This window comes from Lolium rigidum, chromosome 6 (assembly GCF_022539505.1).
Source record: "Lolium rigidum isolate FL_2022 chromosome 6, APGP_CSIRO_Lrig_0.1, whole genome shotgun sequence".
Lineage (NCBI taxonomy): Eukaryota > Viridiplantae > Streptophyta > Magnoliopsida > Poales > Poaceae > Lolium > Lolium rigidum.
Genome location: NC_061513.1, coordinates 55,823,916 through 55,846,222, shown reverse-complemented (window position 1 = coordinate 55,846,222; position 22,307 = coordinate 55,823,916). Strand labels below are relative to the sequence as shown.

The 22,307-nt window shown below is 46.3% G+C and overlaps 2 protein-coding genes across 2 annotated transcripts; both read right to left on the bottom strand.

The window, feature by feature from the left end:
• On the bottom strand, nucleotides 1-11,863 carry LOC124662630 (probable pectinesterase/pectinesterase inhibitor 51). The gene is made up of 3 exons (XM_047200441.1): nucleotides 11,836-11,863; nucleotides 10,693-11,607; nucleotides 1-689 (listed from the first exon to the last, which is right to left on the bottom strand). The coding sequence occupies exons 1-3, from the start codon at nucleotides 11,861-11,863 to the stop codon at nucleotides 1-3; spliced, it is 1,632 nt and encodes a 543-aa protein (XP_047056397.1).
• A 273-nt stretch (nucleotides 11,864-12,136) lies between these two features.
• LOC124662628 (protein trichome berefringence-like 7) lies at nucleotides 12,137-14,626 on the bottom strand. Its single transcript, XM_047200440.1, has 3 exons — nucleotides 13,529-14,626; nucleotides 13,159-13,484; nucleotides 12,137-12,455 (listed from the first exon to the last, which is right to left on the bottom strand). Exons 1-3 carry the CDS (start codon nucleotides 14,170-14,172, stop codon nucleotides 12,433-12,435), a joined length of 993 nt encoding a protein of 330 aa, XP_047056396.1. The 5' UTR covers nucleotides 14,173-14,626; the 3' UTR covers nucleotides 12,137-12,432.
• Nucleotides 14,627-22,307: the final 7,681 nt, after the last annotated feature.

Below are 22,307 nucleotides of genomic sequence, written 5' to 3'. Positions count from 1 at the left end.
CTACGCTTTTGGTATCCACTGGTCTCCCTGTATGAAGTTGGAGACACTGTAGACGTCGACGTGCTCCTTGGGCACCTGGCTGCTCCACGCCACCCTGCTGCGGCTGCGGTCGCCGCCTCCAGGCCCGGCGCTACCGTACTCGCCGAAGTAGAGCGTCTTGAGCGCGAAGTCGCCGCTCCAGGGAATCCACCCCTGTGGCTGGACGATCTCCGCCATCGTGCACCCGACAAACACCGTGCGCGAGTACTCCTTCCACGGCCGTCCGAGGTACACGCGGTGCGCGTCGGGCTTCTGCCGGTACATCGCCATGTACTCGTCGCTGCCGTTGATGGTGCAGCCCCGGAGCACGATCCCCGTGGGCTGCGCCGGGTCGATGCGGCCGTGCGCCGTGAGCGCGTCGTCCTCGCCCATCTCCGGGTGGAGCTGCCGCGGCAGGACGATGATGACGCTGTCGTGGATCACCGCCGCCGATTTGCCGAAGATGAAGTCCACCGTGCCGGAGATACGGCACCGGGTGTAGAACTGCCGCATGGCGTGCGCATACAGCGTGTCCTGGTGGCCCAGCAGCTCGACGGTGTCCAGCACCGTGCGGTCGCCCGTCGAGCGGAAGGCCACCGCCTGGTGCGCGTCGGGACCCGCCGTGTTCGCGATCGTCATGTCCCGTGCCATGAAACCGTCCGCCAGCACACCTGAATGTGAAACCAGGGACACAGTTAAACGAAGATAAAATTCCAGGTTTATTTCCTATTTCCCCCTCCTCGAGCTCTCACCCACCTACAGTAGCTTGGTCTTCCCCTCCCTTGGCCGGGCCGCCGACAGCCACTCCGCCGGAATAGCTGGCTGGAGGAGGTCTAGGTTGGTGCCGGGGTAGTTCTAGGGCTAGTTTCTTTAGTTTTTTCTCGGTGGATTTGTGGCTGAATGCCACCGTTTGGGCTCCTGCCCCTTAGTGGAGACGGTGATCTGGATCTCCGCCACCAGATCTGGATCAGCCTAGGGCTGCTTCTTGTTCTTCCTCTGCTCCAGTGGTTGGGGGGAGAAGTTGCAGGGAGCGGCGCCGTCCTCCTCAATAATCTGGTGGCCACAGGTTCTTCTCTTCCTCTGGCAGTAAAGATACAACTCTTCTGGCCGGCCGTGGTGGCGTGGGGAAGAACTGTCCTGATGCTGCAAGGTGCGTCCCTTCTTCTCTCCTGGCCGGCCATGGTGGCGAGGAGGAGCTGAAGAGAGACTCGCCGATTTTGGGCTGGGGGAAGCGACCCTGTCCTCTCTGCCGATGTGGCCGCTGCTCCATGTCGTCTCCTCAGCTCTCTTCTTCTTCTTGCCGTGGTGGTGAGAGGGGAAGCGACGGTAGGGATGACTGGATCCGCGCTCGTCGGTGCTTGCCTGAAGGGTGCTATGGAGCTGATAAGCTCCTTCGTGCGGAACACGCGTTGATCCTCGTCGACGACGCGACCTTTGGCCGGCATGGCGGCCCGACTACAACCTCCAAATCGGAGGCCCTCTTCTGCTTGGTTCGCTGGGGCTCAGCGCTTCTCCGCCAACAAGTGGCTTGTCCGCGGAGGAGGAGAAGCGACCGGCGGATGCAAAGCTGCGCCGGAAGCGTGCTGCTGGGCAGTTCGGCACCGCATCTCGACGGAAACGTCTGGAGATCGCCGGTGTTTGGTGGCGGCGGCGTCCAGTGGCCTGATTGCTTTTTCTACTTTTGCTCCAGGGTGTTCTTTGCATATTTTGAGGTCCTTCCTTCAAATTCTTGGTTTCTCAGTACGAGTGATGTAAAAGGGCCTCAATGTAATCTGTACCCGCCACGTTTGGAATGAAAATCCTCCGGGGTCTTCTAGACCCCTTCCTTGTGCAAAAAGCACAGATCACTGTAGTCCCCGAGAGAATTAGGTCCCTCCATGCGGTTAAAATTTAGGTACGCCTCCAGCCAAAGGCTGGCTCGACATATAGTGATCGGCCCGAAAACCTCTATTTACATTTGCCGGTACCTATAGCAGTGATGTTAGTAATGACATCAGCTATGTGCAAACTTAACCCTCTCACAAAATTATGAAACAAAACTAAAATATAATTGAAACAAAAATATTTTATGAAACATAAGGTAGTTGCGTCAGCAGTGACGTCAATAGTTTCACTTTTGTACCAAAATGTTTCACAATGTTAGCCATGTATGAGTTTGGTTTCACAAAAGTTTCACTTATATTTCAATTACTAGTTTAAAATATTTCACAATGTTAGACATGTATCACTTTGGTTTCATAAAAATTTCGCTTATATTTCAATTACTAGTTTTATATTAGAAAAAATGTTATAAGGCACACCAATTCCAAAGCAACTGGACAGTGGATGGGAGGCCATATGTACCGGCGCCTGTAAATTCGCTGTGTTCGTGATTGGGCTGTCTGTCAAGACGCAAATACGGCTCAAATTTAATTCATGAATGCATCTACGCGAACGCACCGTGTGACCGTTCTCCTTTACGTTGGGCCTGGATAGTAGCGATCACGTCCGCTTCGTCTTCTATGCAGTGCGGTGTTGATTCCCCAGATCTAGCAATGGGTGTCCACATTAATATACGTCACCACCCTCTCAGCTGCGTCCGGCGTATAAAATGGGGCGTTGGTGCATCCATTCCCTCACACAACCCTAGCCACCTCCCCAACCCTAGCGCCACCATCACATTCTCCCCAAGCGCTCCAAGGCGGGTCCTAGGGGCTCGGGTCACGAACGCGACCGCCGTGGCCGGGGCAGGGCCGGTCATGCTGGATCTAAACCCCCTGCATGCTCACCCTCGCCGGCGGAGTCGGAGTGCAATCTTCGAGTTCGTCGTCCACATCACAGAGGACCCTTTCGATAGAAAGAGACTCCCGGACAAGTTTGCGGAATTTCTCATTGGTCGGGAGCCGGCCGCCGTGAACCAGCGGATGTCAGTTGTGGATTTTGCCGGTGGCCCATCGAGATCATGTTCGACGGGCAAGAGAATGTGTACCTCGACGCTAGATTTGAGAAGTTTGCCCACGCCCATAGCCTAGAGGTCGGATGTCTGATTCACTGCCTCTACAAAGGCGATGGTGGCATTTGCTTCAGGGTGTTCGACGACTCATCCTATTGCAAGCACTACCACGGCAACGACTCCGGCAAAGACAACGCCAACAATGACGACCAACTGTATGTTCTAGGGTGTAATTTCTTTGCAATGAAGACGTCAAGTGCCAATTGTAGCCACTAGTGCAGGTTTTTGGATGTTCTTCCATCGCAATGGCTTGCATGTGCTAGCCTATCTCTTCTCCATTAGGATAGAAGTACAGACACTTACGCGTGCAACTTTTCTTCCAAGGAAGTGGCTTGCGTGTGTTTTCCAGCCGCCAATCCACTTACTTATATAGGGAGTGGGAGAGGAGACAATTTAGGTGTTCCACATACCCAAATCCTAAACCTAGCCGGTTGGGTCCAACCCTGGCTTGCCCTTGTCCGGTTCGGGTCCAACCCAACGAGTTTCAATGTTAGGCAAAATATTCTTCTGCCCAACTGGCTAGGTTTAGGGTTTGGGTTCGAATACCCAAACCCTAAACCTAGCCGGTTGGGTCCAACCCTGGCTTGTCCCCGTGCGGTTCGGGTCCAACCCAATGAGGTTCCATGTCAGGCGAAACATTCTTCCACCCGGTCCCATCCTCTTGAATATGTGACCCCACAAATTTGTAGTAAGGCGGCCACGCTTCGAGTCGGCCCTTTGCCCAAGACAGACTCTGACCTAAGTCACGCTCAAAGCGGAGTCACCCAAGGAATGTTAGTCAGCATTGGCCTGAGAACTTACGAGTAGCCTATTAACACAACGCTCTGTCTGAGTCCCTTTGACTCATCATATTGGTGGTAAACCGCGTGCGAGGGACTCATCATCCTAGTGTTGTCTTAACTCCCGATAGGGCCTAGAGAATATCTTACCAAGTCAGACGGAAAAATGCGGCTTGCATCGGAGTCAGCGTGAGAGTTAAATTATGGTTACTAGGATATGGTTGAGCGACTCCGAAGTCAGCAGTTCCACAACCCGGATCATGCGACCACCTTAGGTATAAGCATTCCATTGCTTCTAGCTAGAGCACATGACCGACTCCCTCGTGCTAGATAGACCTTTAGTTAGATCGGTTTTCGTAACTCTGGCATAGCCACTGCTAGCCGATTCAGTATCTCCATGCTCTATGACACATGGAACCTAGTCATCTCTGTGACTCGCTCATTAGTCTCGGACCCTCGGTAGTCCGTGTCTAGCATAACCTCAATCGTTCACACGTGGATCATATCTGGTTGAAGTGCAATAGTTCATACACTGTACAACTTACATTGTAGATACCAACTCGAAAGTAGAGCTTCTAGGGAACCATTCCTAAAAATGTCTACTTTTTTCGACCATATGCTCGGACCCGCCCGCCAAATGCTCCGCATAGGACATGGTCAACGATTTGCTCTGTCGAACTTGATGTATGATCTCGGCCACTTTTCTACTGGCCGACATGCCTCGGCATATCCACTGATATATTGTCCATTGTCTCACGGTATAAGCTTAGTTGAGTTTTTCTACAATCATGTCATCGATACATCGTCAGATGACAACTCTGACGGTGATACCGAACAATTTATAGCCGCGGCAACCCTCATACATGAGCACATCGACAGCTACCACACTTCAGAGGCTAGAAGAGGCCACAAAGGGGAAATTTGAAGCGTATTCAAGAAGCTGGTCATTGCCAAATCTTCAAGGATTACTTTCATCCTATTGAGCCACTTTATGCACAACACATATTCCATCACGGCAGTCGAATTTCAAGGAAGTACTTCATGACTATTCTCCATATGGTGAGAGGCCATGATTTGTACTTCTAATGCATGAACATTGCCACCTATAACATTGGCTTAAATTCTTACTAAAAACATTCTGAGTCTACGCATGCTTGCATGTGGTGTTGCCAGTGACCTTGTTGATGAGTACATGCACATGAGCGACCATATTTCTTGACTTGATGTACATATCATGAAGAGAAGTGATTTTGGTGTTTGGCAAAGTTTTACGTGAGAGAACCAAATGCTACCGACATTGTCTGACTGTTGTCGGATCAACGAGTCAAGGGGATTCCCTGGGATGCTTGGAAGCATAGATTGCATGGATTGGGATTGTAAGAAATTCCTTTGGCTTGGTAGGGGCAATATAGTAGGTAGGAGGATGGGTGCACTATAATTCTTGAGGTCGTTGCATCCCAAAATCTTTGGATTTGACACTCTTTCTTCGGCATGGCAGGTTGTTACAATAACATCAACATGCTCCAACACTAGTCCTCCCTAGTATTCTCTATGCTTGTCAAAGGCAATGCTCCATAAGATCAATGACCATGCATACAACAAGGGGTATTATCTAGCTTATAACATATATCTTGAATGGTCAACACCTGTGAAGGCAAGAGATGTAAGAGGTTTGTGAAAGAACAAGAGGCTTGTAAGAAGGATGTAGATCATATATTTGGTGTGCTCCAATCTTAGAGGGCTACTGCTTGGCATCATCCTAGAACATGTGGTCATGAGAATATGTGGGAGGTTATGACTGTTGGTGTGATCATGCACACTATGATCGTTGGGGATGAGCATGATTATAGCCTCTATGACCAAGGGTGGCAACTTCAGGGTGAATTGGTTGAACCTGAGCCTAGGGCTACATCACTTAAAGAGTTCCTCCATGTGCATCATGAGAACCATGATCGGGACACAATCAACTTCAACTGGACTTGATTGAGCATATGTGGACTCACGCAGGAAACTAGTAGTCATCTTGTCATATGTTTTTTATTTTTATTTTCTGGTGTGAACTATGTTTGATTGTGAACTAGGTTGTTTATGGGTTTGTGAATTATTTAAATTTACATGATTGTAAACTATGTTATTGTTTCTATTCAAATTCAAAAGCTCAAACTTATGTGACACACTATACTAGTGGGTTATCAAGATACTTTCTCAACGCCGTTGCGAGGGAGCGCAACGCTTTGGGTAAGCTAGTTTGGGAAGATTACATAGAAATTGCTCTTTTTATTTTTGTTTTTGTTTTACTTTGTTTAAGTTGATATGGTTGTTGCTAAGTTATTGATTCCTCTCTTTTAAGTTATATGCATTTACTTAAGGAACCTGAAAAACCTCCTCATACAAATTAGGCATTTGCTATTCCTACTGATGTTGTGTAAGATATTATGAAAGAACAATTTTCAGGTGATGTAAGTATTAGACCATCTAACCATTTATATAAGATTGAAACACGCTATTCTCTATTTTTAACTTTCTGGTATTTTTCAAGATGCATTCAAGAAAAAATACTATATGTATCATTGAAGGGTGGAGCCGTGAGTTGGTATCATTCTTTGAAGAATATTGATAGACTTGATTGGGAATATCTTATGAAGGAATTATATGTGATGTGAGACTCCCCAATATTTATAACTCTCATCCTAGAAGAAAGCATTGTTCAAGCTTGAGGAAGATTAAAGGGCCTTCTTATTACAAATCTAGCTCATTTCTTTCAAAGAGCACTATATTGACAAAACTTATATGTGAGGTTTCCTCCATGCCATAAGCAATTCTTGGATGCTTCTTCTCGAGGGAGTTTCACTCACAATGTTGTTGATGAAGCTTGGAATTTTTTAGATAGGATTTATGAAAATATTGATAATTGGGATCTGGATAAAGGTAATGAGCCTAGCTAGTTTGAACTTCCAATACTCATGTGTTCAAGAGTTTTAATCCTCTACCTTATTTAATAAATTGAGTGCAAAGTTTATTTTTGATTGTCATGTTATAATTCAAGTTGTTGAATCTTTTGCCTCACATGTTTCTCTTCCTACGGAAGGATTTACTGAATATGTTGAACCAGCTAAAACTCTTGAGATAGTACCTACATGTCCCCTCCTTTTGAAATTGTTGCATTTATTGTACATAATGAATTTTTGAAATAACATCGTATCCTGCAAAAATTAAAGAGAACCATAAAATTGCTAAAATCGGTGATTAGGAAAAGTACAAAGAAGAATTGTATACCCCATGAGTAAGTGAAGGTTACAACCTAGAATTTTGGTCATTAAGGAGCCGAGTCAAGATCCATGTCATGTCTATTTATGTGAAGATTCTACTAAAGTTGTTAAAGGAAAGACAAAAAAATGTGATAAACCTATTATTTCGGTTAGACTGGGGACTTCATGTTACCATGGAAATTTTGATCTTGGAGTGCTTATAAGTGCTATTACATATTCTTTATATTTCGAATAAAAAATAATATTAGTCATATTTATACAGAGGAGACATGTATAACTATTCAACTTGCTAATAAAGAATGCATATCTCATTTGAAAATGGTTAGAGATGTGAAAGTACTTGCGGGTAATACTAAATAGTAAATACCCTTCTCACTTTATTATTCTTGCTTGTTCACAAGATGTTTTGTCCTATAATACTTGGTAGATCTTTTATTACATGCTGAAATTAATTTGCCGAAGGAGAAAATGTTCATAAAATATGCTAGTGAAAGGCTAGGTTTAACTTCTCAAATTTTACTAGAAAAGCATTTTGTTAGAGAACCTAAAACCAAGATGAAGTGTAGAATCTTTCTTCTATATTTTTCTATTCATCAGACGAGGTGGGAAGATATATGCTTAATCAAGATGAACCCCTCACTATGGTAGAAAGAGCAGATTTAGAACATGAATTATCACAAGAATCATAAGATAACACATGTGGCCACACATGGACCCGTGGACTCCGTTTCATTTCGCTCCTTCCGTTTACTATGTTAACCTCACATCATTATAAGCACCTGGGCTCCGTGCCATATAAAAGCATCGGTCCTTGGTTGATTTTTGTGGAAAGAGAGCCGATGACTCTATTATCAATCAAAACCCGATTCACGTGACATGTTATTGAACAAGATTTATGAAAGTTAATGAGCCATTAAGGAGCCGAGTCAAGAATATCCATGTGATGTCTATCTATGTGAAGATTCTGTTAGAGTTTTTTTTTGGAAAGGATACGGCAGGGGAATCCCCTACAATTATATTTGCTTGTCTACAAGGATTTTTTTTCTATAATATTTGGTAGATCTTTCTTGCATGCTTGATGCTCAAATTATTCTGCCAAAAGATAAGATGCTGAAATTATAAATGTGCCGATCAAAGGCTAGAGTTTAACTTCTCAAAATTTACTAAAAACATTTGGTTAGAGAACCTAAAACTAAAAATGAAGTGGAAACGCTTACTTGTGTATATGTGTGTTCATTAGACGTGGTGGAGATATATATATATATATATATATATATATATATAGGATAAATACTTCCTACTCCTGGGTGTAACTACACCCACGTCTCATATACTACCATACGGAAGTATGTAACATACTTTATTGGTTTGAGTATGTTCGTACACTATATCTAAGATATTACAAACCAAGTTTTGTGAAAAAAATATAAGTGAGCATGTAGTTTGCACTATATATACGAAATACATGCATATGTATACGTAAAAAATGAGTCTACGTAAAAAAATGTGCATACTGCCTATAAAGTATTATATATACTACCAAAATAGTCTTATATACTTCATACTACATGTACATATACTTCGGTATGATAGATACTCCTTAGATTATACGAAACACGCGTGGGTGTAACTACACCCGGGTGTAGTATGAATATGTCCTATATACTTAATCTAGATGAACCCTTCACTATGGTAGAAAGAAAAGATTTAGAACATAAATTGTCACAAGAATCGTAGGATAACCCCCATGTGATCACACAGGGACGTGGGGCCTCTGTTTCTTTCCGCTCCTTGCATTTACTATGTTAACCTTACATCATTATAAGCACCCAGGCTGTGGTGTCATGTAAAAGCATCACTCCTTGGCTGATTTGTGCGGAAGGAGACCTGGGGACTCTATTATCAATCAAAACCCGATTCACGTGTCATCTTATTGGAAAATATTTATGAAATGTAGTGAGCCATTGAGGAGTTGAGTCAAGAAGATCCATGTGATGTCTATCTATGTGAAGATTCTACTAGAATTGTTGAAGAAAAGACAAACAAAATGTAGTAAACCTATTTTTGTTAGAATGGGGATTTCTATGTTATCATGGAATTTTTTTATCATGGAGCGAGTATAAGTGCTATTCCATGTTCTTTATATTTGGAAATAAAAATGATATTAGTCTATTCATATGGAGGAGACAGGTATAACTAGTCAACTTTCTAATAAAGAATGCATATCTCCTTTGAGAATGATTAGAGATGTTGAAGGATTTGCTGGTAATACTAGATTCCCCTTTGACTTAGTATACTTGTTCACAAGATGTTTTTTTGTCCTATAAAATTTGGTATACCTTTTTTACATAATATTGATGCTGAAATTAATTTGCCAAAAGAGAAAGCGTTTATAAAATTTTCTGGTGAAATGCAAGAGTTTAACTTCTCAAAATTTACTGAAAAACATTTGGTTAGAGAACCTAAAACTAAAGATGAAGTGGAGACTTTTGACTATGTATTTATGTGTTCATTAGATGTGGTGGAGAGATATATGCTTAATCAAGATGAACCCTTCACTATGGTAGAAAGAGAAGATTTAGAACATGAATTATCACAAGAATCGAAAGATAACACCCCACGTGGTCACATAGGGACCCAAGGGAAATGGCGGGAGTGGGAGACGGGGCGGGAGGGGAACGAGATGATGTGGATGGGAAATGGAATGATTTTGAAAGGAATATTGGCAATGTCCCACCAATAGGGCTGGCCCGCCCACTTTTTGAGCTCCAGCCGGCGCCCCCGCTAGCCTCCGTCCGTATTGGGTTCAACCTGGGGTGCCGAACGAATGGTATCCGTGCGGTGGCACTAAAATGAATTTGAGAGACGCGGTTGGGCACGATTTTAACGCCGACGCCCCCATAGCCCGTTTGGGGGCCTTTAGGGGGACGAGTGGAGATGCTCTAAGGCAAATAGTCAATGTGTGGGTCAATACTTTTGTTTGGTGGATCATTGATCGATCGCTTGTATGTGCAGAACTGCGATCCATTGTGGCATGCAGTCTGATGGGCTATACTTTCGATTTGAGCAATTTAGCACTCTATATACTTAGCTAAGCTTGTTTGTAGTTCCCAAAGAGAGGAGGTGGGAGCTCATTCATTCATTCACTTCACTTCATACAACAATACAACAAGAGAAGAGGGCTAGAGCTCCACTTGAACTCTAGACTTGAATTCGAGGAGCATTCGTAAGGCCTAAGTACACATACCTACTGACAACTAAAAACTCCATGTCACTCGAGACACCCTGTGCACATACCTACTGACAACTAAACACTCGTACTAACTTAACCAAGTCACTCGAGACACCCTTAATTATGATGTTCTTTCAGCAATAGTAGGACTGTTCCATTTTAGCATTGTACTGAGGACTCGTGTACCATGCTGGACGCAATGCAGAATCTAAGAATTGATGGTCCACAATTTCAGCAGCATAATAGCTCACCGAACGGGAAGCATTTTAGTAGGTAGAGACAAAATGCTAAATGGGGCGGTCGATGACGAGCAGCGTCTTTAACGCCGCCGCATTGATTTGGTGATCTTACGTGTACCATGACATAAATACAGATAGATATGGAGAGTAGGATTATACGCACCTACGGTGGCCGTGCGGAAGGTGGAGATGCCGGACGTGTCGGCGCTGAGATCGCCGGTGATGACCGTCTTCCCCATGCCGTCGCCAGCTAGCACCAGATTGGCCTTCTCCCACGGCACGCTCACGGTCTCCTTGTACACCCCCGCCTTCACGTGCACCACGAACAGCTCGCCTCCGCCGTCCGGCGCCCAGAACACGGCCTCCCCTACCGTCATGTAGTCGCACCCGGAGCCACACACCGTCGCGTTCGCGGGGAGCCCCTTGGGCACGCCGAGCGCGTCGACGTCGGCCTCATCGCCCGCGGACGGGGGCCAGTACCCGTCGCGCTCCGTCTGCGGCGGCGCCCAGCGGGAGGTGTCGTCGCCGTAGCGCTGCAGCGCGGCGAGCATGGAGATGTAGTTGCTGCTGATGGTGATTGTGTCGTTGAGGTACTCCATGGCGTCGGAGATGGTCCTGGTGAAATTGACGTACTTGTAGGCGGACCAGCAGTCGTAGAGGTGGAGGAGCGCGGCGGAGGCGGAGTGGAGCGACGACAGTGACGGTGGCAGCGAGAGGCGGTGGGAGGAGCGGGAGAGTAGGGTGAGGCAGTTGGTGGCTGCGCCGGAGATTTTGGCGTCGGAGGAGGAGGCGAGGACGGAGCGCGCGGTGGAGAGGGCGGGCGGGATGCGCGCGCGCAGCGCGTAGAGCGTGGCGGCGAGGAGGTCGGAGGCGGAGGACACGGCGGACGCATTGGAGAGCGTGGAGACGCAGGCCGGCTGGAAGCGGGTGGCGTTGCAGGCGAGGAGGACGGGAAGCGGCGCCGCGTAGGAGGAGGGGAGGTGGATGAAGAGGAGGAGGATGAGGAGACGAAGCAGGGGAGGAGACATTGCTGATGGTTCAAGTGTACGAAGTGAGAGAGTGTGATGATTGTCGGGGTCTCGGAGATGGTTTTATAACGGCGACGGGGACAGAGAGAAGATGCAGGTTTGGTTGGGGAAGAAAGGTGTAAACTGAACAATAAATAGTGGGCCGGCCCATTTAGTGGCTTGGCCAGCGCATTCGGCAGTCGATGCGTCGATCAATGGAGAGGGAAAAACAAACCAAACTAGTTCACATCAGCAACTAACTGCATGAGCTAGCTCACGTAGCCAACAAATAGAAGTACCACCAGTTAGGAAAGGTAGATGATACATCGCGCGTTGCTGCAGGTTAGTCCCTGTTTGTTACATAAAGCAAATGTCATTCTAGAATTGATGATTTTGCACATACTGTTACTTAAGCAAAATTCAGCAGGACACCGGCGCAAATTAGACAGACTTGTCCTTATCCACCACTTTAACTTTCGGGAAAAGATATAGACGTTCTACAAAACATTATCTTTTGCACGTGTAGCAACAACAGAAGGGCCGATATGAGGAACTGTTATGTTCAGTCTGATGACGCACAAACAAATGGCAGCAGACAGGTTTAATGCGAGAGAAATGGGCTTCCAAAATTGCGTTTCGATTGTTGTTACATGCACATTGTTACAAATCGTGATGTTCTCTATGTCTAAAACACAAAAGGAGACAACAATGTAATATCTATCTGACAGGATATGTGCATTCTTACTCAAGCAATTGAGGAAACGGATGGGGAATCGAACAACTTGTACAGATACTGATGAGACTTCATGTCTTGGCTCCTTAGCAGCACAATAAATGCAAGAAGCAGACGTGGTATTCGAACAGAAGAACCAAAATTGAGTGTACAATATCAATAGTCAGGTAGCCAGCGTTCGCCAACCTGCGGAATTGGACATGAAGCAACATGAGAAGCCATTATTCAACTCCAGAATGAGGAAGTCATCAGTTAAAAGGACAGAAATACATGCACAACTAAGTAGGAAACGCTGCAAACTAAGTATGGAATGAAAATTTCTGTAATCAGCTGAAAATTAGTTTTCATTTTCTTTACATATAGGTCAGTCTCAACTCTCAACTAATGCACTCTACTACTACCTCTGTTTCATAGAATAAGGCCTATATTTTTTGGAAAAGTCAAGCGAAGTAAAGTTTGAGCAAACTTTTAGAAAAATCTATCAAGAACCACGATAATATGAAGATATCATATAAAAATATATTTATGATGAATCTAATGGTGTTGAGTTTGGATTGTACATATTAACAACTTTTCCTAAAAACTTGGTCAAACTTTACGTAGTTTGACTTTTCGAAAAAAATAAGCCTTATTCTTTGAAACGGAGGCACTATTCAATTTTCACTATACAAAATTATGGAAGTTCAGGTTACAGCATAGCTACCGAATAATATATATACAGCTATCTGTGCTTGGTACATACACAAGGACAAGGTTTCAAAAATTCCAGATTGTGTTCCAAGCAGAAAAAGTATATAAGATGGCAATACTTTATCTAGTCACTGTAAACTAATTTGTTATCGATCATAATAACATCATGGAAGATTTTTTTCATAAATAAGGAACTCACCATTTGTCAATAGGTGAGAAAATATTAGCTCATTCCAAGCATCTGGAACTCCAGGAAGGCACCAGTGGCTGCAATCAAGTATGGTAGAAGGATGGCTCCAGATACCAATATGTGCATCACTCCTGAAGGCCCCCATCAAAGTAACATTAAGTATAGTCACGGGAACGCTCATGTTCGCAACAACATCAGCAAGTATATCCCTAAATTCACTCATATCAGTTCCTTTGGCCTCAGTTGTAGGTTTTTCTGTTACTTCACATACCTTTTGGTTTAAGCCACTGCGAAGAAAAGAAAATTCAGTTACTGAATGTTTTTCAAACACCGTCCTGGGGTCGAACGACTCAAACCTCACTCCTAAAAACCCTAAACTCCATCGCTGAGGTCGAACGACTCAAACCTCACTCCTAAAAACCGGATCGTCTTGGAGATCTGGTTGCCATTAACCTCGTACACCGTCCTGGGGTCGTCCACCCCCGTCATGAGCATGCAGATGAAGGACTCCCACTGCGTCCGGCTCATGGAGTCCCCCACGAACACGACCCTCTTCCCTCTGAGCCACTCCAGCGCGCGCCGGGCGCTGAACCGCGGCAGGTCGCACCGCCGCGGCCTCCACCGCCACTTGAGGTACTCGGTGCTCCTCCGCCCGTTGGCGAGGCAGTTGAACCCCCGCTCCGCGAAGGCGCACTCGGAGCTGTTGTACAGCGGGTACCGCTCGTCCCGCACCCAGCTGCCGTCGAACACGTCGCAGGAGTGTAGGTCCTCCCCGGCGGCGAAGTCCGCCACCGCGCGGTCCCGGCCCAGGTAGCGCGAGACGGAGAGGTACAGGCCGCCCGAGAGCACGAGCGCGCAGCAGGCCAGGAAGCAGGCGAGCGCGATGGTCTCGAGCGACGGCGCCGCCGACGGGGACACCCACCACCACCACTTGCGCTGCGCGGCGGCGACCCGCGGGCTCCCCGCGCCGCCCCGAGCTGTGAGCCGCGCCGACGTGCTCCGGCTGAAGCTCCCCGTCACCATCTCTCCGCGGTGGCTGGCTGGCGATCTCCCATTCCACAACGCGCTGGCTGTGGTTGGGGAGTCGGTTCGGATCGGTTCTCGGCGCAGAGGCCTGCGAATCGTAGAACGGGTTCGGGTGCTCCTCGTGCCGGAGTCAAATTTGTCCGGCAAATTGAGCGGATCGAGCCCGTGGGGACCCGACCCGAGGCTTGCGGCTCTGGAGATCAGAGGGCTCCCGAGCGGGTGTTGGGATCCAGGAGCGGCTGCTTGTGGCGGGACACGAGGTAGCGGTCCCAAGGGGATCGGGAACTCACCGGATTCCGGCGACAGACTCTCCCACCAGACCAGAGCGGCTGGCTGAGGGACTTGGAAGCAGGTAGGTGGGTGGTGGGTTGTCCTCGCGACCGGCGGCTCGGCGAGGTCTCGCGCGAGGAGGCCGAGTTCGAACAGGGTGAGCCGAGGAAGGAGACGACTCGGACTCAGAGTGGGTGCGGGGTGGGTGGATGTCTGTTCATGTCGTGTTGACTCGAGGTACCGCACGATCTAACTTGCTGCCCAGCCCCACCTGGCAGTGGCAGCGTGCTCCGTGACGTGGCGTGCTCTCGCGGCGGTGGCTGTGCTTGTGCATCGTTTTTCGACGAAACAGGAAGAAGACACGCCGGCATGGCGGCATCGCCGGCGTAGGTTTGGATTATCACCGGAAACGGCCGGAAATGGCCAACTTCGGCCTTGGGGGACGACAGAGAGCAGCCAAGGACGGTGAAGGCGGTCGGAATTTCGGCCATCCATCTCCATCAACCTCATGTAGGATTTGGACGGAATTTTGGCAAATTTTCTGCTTCATCCACCGACATGGTAGCGCTTCCTGACAGTTCGGCGTGCTGAAAGCAGCCCGTCCACTTTCATTCCTTCTAAGTTGGTGAGCTGCGACGTTCTCCTCTGTATTGGCTCGTGTGCACATGTATCTAAATCGAATTGATTGTTCACCTTGAAGACTTTATCAATTGGGTTAATTGGATAGATGCCACTCCAATTTCCGCCTATTTGAGAAACACCACTGCAACTTTCAACTTTGGAAAAATGTCACTGCAATTCAGTGTACATTTGATAGATGCCATTATGGCCACTTTAGCTCACATACTGACCATTATACAGTTGTATTTCCATGGGATATACGTACACATGGTGATATACAGTTGTATTTCAATTCATTAAAAAATTCCTTAATAATGGCAAAGCAAGCGAGATTTTAGGGAGCTATAAACTATGTTTTTATAATGCAATGAATGGTTTAGAATTTTTATCCACCACCTTAATTTTGGGAATAAAATTTCTTTAACCTACAACCTATCTGGTAGCCTCTTAACATGTCACATAATAAATTTCATCATTACCGAGGAGCAGTCATATAGACCTACTCCATGATATAGATCAACGTCATATTATAAGGGTATTTCACCCTTATCCATTATTTTGGTAACGATGACACCGTGCTAAAGTATTTGGCCTAATATGTTTATAAGGATAATCTCAGGTATTAGGCAATGAGGCGTAAATGGTGTATCAAAGGAACAAGAAGGCTAAAGGAGACCCCCCATTTCAACAACAATCAAAAAGGGGTTACAGGAGAAATCCGGTCACCAGCCCGGTCCAACCGGGCCAGCAACCGGCCAGTCCGGCGTGCTGGCCGGTCAACCGGTCGGAAACCGGGCTCCAAAGGAGGAACCAGCAGATCCGGTTTGCGCCCGGTCAACCGGGCTCCTGACCGGCGGGTCCGGCGCTCCGTCCGGTCGACCGGTCGGAAACCGGGCAGCAACCGGCCACCAACCGGAGAAGCGCCGAGACGACGCAAAGGAGCCCCGGTCACTGATCCGGTCTGACCGGCCTCACGACCGGGCTGTCCGGTCTGTGGTCCGGTCTGACCGGGTTTGTCGGGAAAAATGCTGAGGTGGCAAGTGGCAACGGCCAGATTTTGAAGAACACTATAAATACCCCTTCTTCTACCTTGGAAGGGTTAGGCAACATACTACAAGCTGTTCTTGAGCTCTCTCTCTCTCTTACTCCATTGCTAGAAACACCAAAAGCCTCATATCTCCCTCCTCCACCCAAACTCAAATCCCTCCGGTGAATCATTAAAGGAGGACCCGATCTACCGTTCTACCAAGCCAAATCTCATTCCCCCTTGTATTCATTGAGAAGCTTGCTTCCTAGGGTTCCTTGGAAACCCTAGGTGGGCCAGAGGAGTCCGGAAGCATCCGGGCTGTGGATTTGCTCCGGCAAGATTGTGAAGGTTTGGAGGCTACCTCAAAGTCTACCACAAGTGAGTGAGCTATTCCTTCGTGGGATAGGCTCCGGAGAATAGGGTGAGCCTTCGTGGCGCGGGGAATCCTTCGTGGGACCTCCACTCCTCCAAACGTGACGTACCTTGTTGCAAAGCAAGGGAACACGGGAATACATCCTCGTCTCCGCGTGCTATCGGTTATCTCTAACCGAACTCCTTACTTGTGATTTAATCGCCCGTGAGAGCCTTCATGCTCGAGTTAGTTGTATCCTCATATAGGTTGCTTCACCTAGTTTGCATTAGGCTCACCTTTATATTCCGCAAAGCCTAATATTGCAAAGAAAGAATTAAAATCTGTAGAAACCTATTCACCCCCCTCTAGGTTTACCATCTCTATACTTTCAATTGGTATCGTAGCCTCGGACTCTTATTAAGGGCTTCACCGCCTTAAGAGTGAGATGGATAAACTCTTCGAGGGTCTAGATGACGACTCTAACCTTTCGGTTAAAGAGATGAAATCTAGATTCTTGGCATATGATGCCGAGAAGAAGAAAAAGGAGGATGAGCTACAAAACCAAATGACATAAATGACTGCCATGCTTAAGAACCTAACTCGCGGGTGGAACTTCTAGTGGGGCTTCGGCCTCTAAGGAAACCTACCATGATGTTAACCATGACTATCCCGAAACACTTCACCCATGCCTCATATAAACCATAGTGGGACCGTTCCCCATTACGATGGAACTCACTTTCCACATTGGAAATCTGCTATGGAATCTCATATTCGCAGCTGCAGCGTGGAGCTATGGGAGCTCATTGTTCATGGACATCGGGAGCCACAAGATCCTACTCGGTTGACCTCCACCGAGTTCTACAACCGTCAACTCAATGCATCCGCACGTGACAAGATTAGAAGTGGCATCAACCGCAAGCTTCTTGATCAAGTCGATGACATTGTCTCCGCTAAAGAGTTGTGGGATCGGATCGTAGTACTCCAAGAGGGAACCGATTTGATCCAATCAGCTCTTTATGAGACCGCAAAGCAAGAGGCCCACCAGTTCATGATTCGAGATGGAGAATCCGTATCCGATGCCTATGCTAGGCTTGGTGCTCTGAAAGTAAGGGTCAAGGGACTTGGTGCTGAGAAGTACAATGACGGCTTCGAGATGAACGAAGCCTTCATAAAATCCAAGGTCATTGCTATGATTGCCGTCAAACAAGAAGACACCAACCTTGCTCTCAACTTGCAAATCATGACCAAGAGTGCCGATCTCAACTCCGATGATCTAGTCTCCTATGTGGCCGCCAATGAAAGCATGGCCAAAGCCGAAAGAGGCTCAAGGCAATGAACCGTGTTGATGAAGCCTCACACAACCATGAAGCGTCACACAACCTTGCTCTCAAGGCTAGAGCTGACCATGGAGGAGAAGAAGAATATGAAATTGAAGAAGATGAGGAGATGACTTCAACTAGTGACATCGTCACTGACTTTGCCTTCTTTGCCAAGAAGTACAAGGGAAAGTTGCCTATGCTCCTCAATGACAAGAAGAAGAAGAGAACTTGCTACAATTGTGATGAAGATAGCCACTTTGCAAATGAGTGCCCTTATGAGAAAAGGGTAGACAAGCCAAGATTCATCAAAGGGGTCAAGCCAAGATTGAAGCCAAACCCAATCAACGATCGATTCAAGAAGAACAAGGGAAGAGCTTTTGTTGGAGCCGAGTACTTGTCCGATGATGAAGAAGAAGATGAGGAGAAGGAGGCCGGGGTGGCCGGTTTGGCTTACTCCAAGCCCGGGTCACTCTTCACATATGACTACTCCAAGGACTACTCCACGGAGAATGATGTTGGTTCCTCCTTCATGGCAAGAATCACTCAAGATGATGACTCCGATGACTCTTCCTCCTCTACAATCGTTGGCTCTTGTCTTATGGCAAGGGAAACCAAGGTAATGGAACCTCCACCTTCCCTATCTAGTGTTCTTGATGATGAAAATGAAAATCAAGATGAACTAATTGTGCTTAAGGAACTTTACAATGTTAGATGCACCCTTCGTGGTGAAGCTCTTGTCAAGTTTGATTTCTTGATGGACTCTCTCAAAGAAAAGGATGAGTCCATTGAGGAATTAGAATATCAATTGGATGAAAAGGAACGGAGATTCAATCTCCTAAGACAAGAGCTAAAAACCGAAAGGTGCATATCTCAAGGCCTTAAGCAACAAATTGAAACCTATGAACTTGATAAAGTTAAGGACCTAGAAACTATTGATAGGGCTCAATCCTTGACTCAAGTGCTCCATACCTCAAAGGAGGAACTTGAAGTTGCTCATGCTTCTCTCACTAGGGATCTTGACCACCTTGAAAGAGCTAACAAGCTTGTAAAGGATGAGCTCAAGAAACTTGGAGAGAACCATGACCTACTCCAAGAAACCTACATGAAAGCACTTGAATCAATGAAGGATCCCATTGTTGTTGAAAAGCATGCTAGTTCCCCCACATCTTTTACTAGTGAGCATGCTAAGCTTGTTGAGGAACATGTTCGTTTACAAGAGGAACTCTCTTTGCATGTTGAGACCAATGCATATCTTGAATCCTTGGTGACTAAATATGGTCTCGACTATCATCCTAATGAATCCTCTTGTGAGCATGCATCTATTCTTGAGGAAAATGTTAGGTTAACAAAGGAACTTGCAAAGTTCACCACCGCCAAGAACAAGATGGGATTGGATGACCTCTTGAGTAAGCAAAGGTCAAACCATCAAAAGTTTGGACTTGGATACGTTCCCAAGTCTCACAAGAAGAAGAACTACAACAAGGAGAAACCCGCTCAAGATAAGAACAAGAAGGTCACTAATAATGGCAAAGCCTCAAGGGGCAAAGCCACTAGTGGTGACCGCACGGGGCCAAACGATCACTATGCATTATTTGTTGATTATTATGGTGATGTTTATGCTAACTATGTTGGCCCTCCTAATGGCTATGCTTATAGAGGGTACTCAATTTGGGTACCAAAAGATATTGTTGCCATTGCAAAGGAACCCATTAATCGATGGGTTCCTAAATCCTCTACTTGATTTTGTAGGGGTATTCCTCCGGTGGTCCAAAATGGGTGTTTGATAGTGGATGCACCAATCATATGACCGGAGGAAAAGGTGTGCTTGATCAATTCATTGAAGATATCAACAAGAAGTCAAGCATTACCTTTGGTGACAACTCAAAGGGAAAGGTACTTGGGTATGGCAAGGTAGCAATCTCTAAGGACTTGTGCCTTGAGACGGTTATGCTTGTTGAACACCTTGGCTATAACTTACTTTCTATATATCATCTTGCCGATGCCGGTTACAATTCATATTTCACTAAATATTATGTGCAAGTCTTTAGGAGTGACAATCTCAAATTGGTCCTTGTTGGATATGTGGAGAACAACCTTTACGTGGTTGACCTCTCGAAAGAGAGCCCCTCCTTCTCCACATGTCTAATGGCGGCCAAGCATGACGAAGGATGGTTGTGGCATCGCCGCCTTGGTCATGTTAACATGAGGAATCTTAAACAACTCCTAAAGGGTGAGCATATTGTGGGACTAACCGGCGTTTCTTTTGAGAAAGATCGTGTTTGTAGTGCATGTGTAGCCGGAAAGCAACTCAAGAAGAAGCATCCCATCAAGAGTATTGTTACCACATCTAGGCCTTTGGAGCTCCTTCATTTGGATCTCTTTGGGCCATCACATTATGATACTCTTGGTGGGAGCAAGTATGGACTTGTCATTGTTGATGATTACTCAAGATACTCTTGGGTCTTTCTCCTTAAGTCTAAGGACGAGACCCATAGAGAGTTCATCACCTTCGCCAAGAAAGCTCAACGTATGTATGAATCCGAGATCAAGGCAATTAGGACCGACAATGGCACCGAGTTCAAGAACTACACTATGCAAGAGTTTGTTGATGATGAGGGCATCAAGCATGAGTTTTCGGCGCCATACACCCCTCAACAAAACGGTGTTGTTGAAAGGAAGAACCGGACTATCATTGAGATGGCAAGAACCATGTTGAGTGAATTCAACTCACCCCACAACTTTTGGGGAGAAGCCATCTCTACGGCCGTCCACTACTCCAACCGGCTCTTCCTCCGTCCCCTCCACAACAAAACCCCATACGAGCTCCTTACCGGTAACAAGCCTAATGTCATGTATATTCGTGTCTTTGGATGCAAATGCCTTGTTAAGAACAACAAAGGAAAGCTCGGTAAATTTGAAACTAGAACCATAGAGGGTATATTTGTTGGATATGCGGAGAACTCTCACGCCTATAGATACTACAACCGGTCCTCCGGACTATTGAAGTATCTTGTGACGTGGTGTTCTTGGAGGATAATGGCTCCCAAGTGGAGCAAGTTGTTCCATGTGTTGCAGGTAATGATGATGATCCATCTAGTGCCATCAAGCATATGGGCATTGGACACATCCGGCCCATGGAGGTTCATAATGATGATCAAGATGATGGAGTAGATGTTTCAAGCACGCCACAAGTGGAGCCTAGCTCAACTCAAGCCGAACCATCAAGTGCAACTCAAGAACCATCCTCTACTCAAGATGAGTCTCAATCCGAAGAACAAGAAGAAGATCCTCATTCCATGGAGCAAGATCATGATGACGATCAAGAAACATCCTCAACTCATGATCAAGCTCAAGTGGTCCCTCATGATCAAGTACTAGCAAGAGATGAATTCATTGATCATGAAGGAACCATTCGGAAGATCAAGGCCGCTACAAGGGCAAGTGACATGAAAGTGGATCAAGTCCTTGGTAGCATCTCAAGAGGAGTGGTAACTCGTAGACACCATGCATTACTTATCACTTATTGTCAACATCATGCTTTTGTGTCTAGTTTTGAACCACTCAAGGTACATGAAGCCTTGGTCGATCCGGATTGGGTAATTGCCATGCAAGAAGAATTGGAGTGTTTCACTCGTAATGAAGTATGGTCTCTAGTTGAGAGACCCAAGGATCATCGCATCAATGTCATTGGGACCAAATGGGTATTCAAGAACAAGCAAGATGAGAATGGCATTGTCATACGAAACAAAGCAAGGTTAGTGGCGCAAGGGTTTGCCCAAATAGAAGGTATGGATTTTGAGGATACCTTTGCGCCGGTAGCCCGTCTTGAAGCTATTCGTCTTTTGCTTGCATTTGCATCTTTCCACAATTTCAAATTATATCAAATGGATGTGAAAAGTGCATTTTTGAATGGTCCTCTAAAAGAAACCGCATATGTGGCTCAACCCCCGGGTTTCGAAGACCCATGCCGACCCAACCACGTGTATTTACTCCATAAGGCACTCTACGGTCTCAAGCAAGCTCCACGTGCTTGGTATGAGTTCCTTAGGGATTTCTTACTACATGATGGGTTTTGCATGGGTATGGTCGATTCCACCCTTTTCACCAAGCGGGTTAAAGGGGGTGGCCTCTTTATATGTCAAATATATGTTGATGATATTATCTTTGGTGGAACTAACCCCAATCATAACAAAGCTTTTGAGCTATTGATGACTAGGAAATTTGAGATGTCCATGATGGGAGAGTTGAAGTTCTTTCTAGGCTTCCAAGTGAGGCAACTTGCAAAAGGCACCTTCATCTCTCAAGAAAAGTATGTGAAGGACATGCTCAAGAAATTCAACATGACCAATGCGAGTCCAATGAAGACACCCATGCCCGTAAAGGGGCAACTTGGTTCATGTGACGGTGAGAAGGATGTGGACATAAAGGTATACCGCTCCATGATAGGATCCTTGCTCTACCTTTGTGCCTCTAGGCCGGATATCATGCTAAGTGTAGGGATGTGTGCTCGTTTTCAATCCGCTCCCAAGGAGAGCCATTTAGT

Bases quoted from the DNA above. Each gene is read 5' to 3' on its own strand.
- LOC124662628 (XM_047200440.1), bottom strand. From the start codon at position 14,172: ATGGTGACGGGGAGCTTCAGCCGGAGCACGTCGGCGCGGCTCACAGCT. The intron at 13,485-13,528 runs AGTTTAGGGTTT...GTTCGACCCCAG, and splicing joins TCGTTCGACCTCAGCGATGG to GACGGTGTTTGAAAAACATT. The intron at 12,456-13,158 runs GTGAGTTCCTTA...CCAATTCCGCAG, and splicing joins TTCTCACCTATTGACAAATG to GTTGGCGAACGCTGGCTACC.
- LOC124662630 (XM_047200441.1), bottom strand. From the start codon at position 11,863: ATGTATCATCTACCTTTCCTAACTGGTG. The intron at 11,608-11,835 runs GTACTTCTATTT...ACCATCTCCGAG, and splicing joins TCTACCTTTCCTAACTGGTG to ACCCCGACAATCATCACACT. The intron at 690-10,692 runs GTGCGTATAATC...TTTCACATTCAG, and splicing joins CTTCCGCACGGCCACCGTAG to GTGTGCTGGCGGACGGTTTC.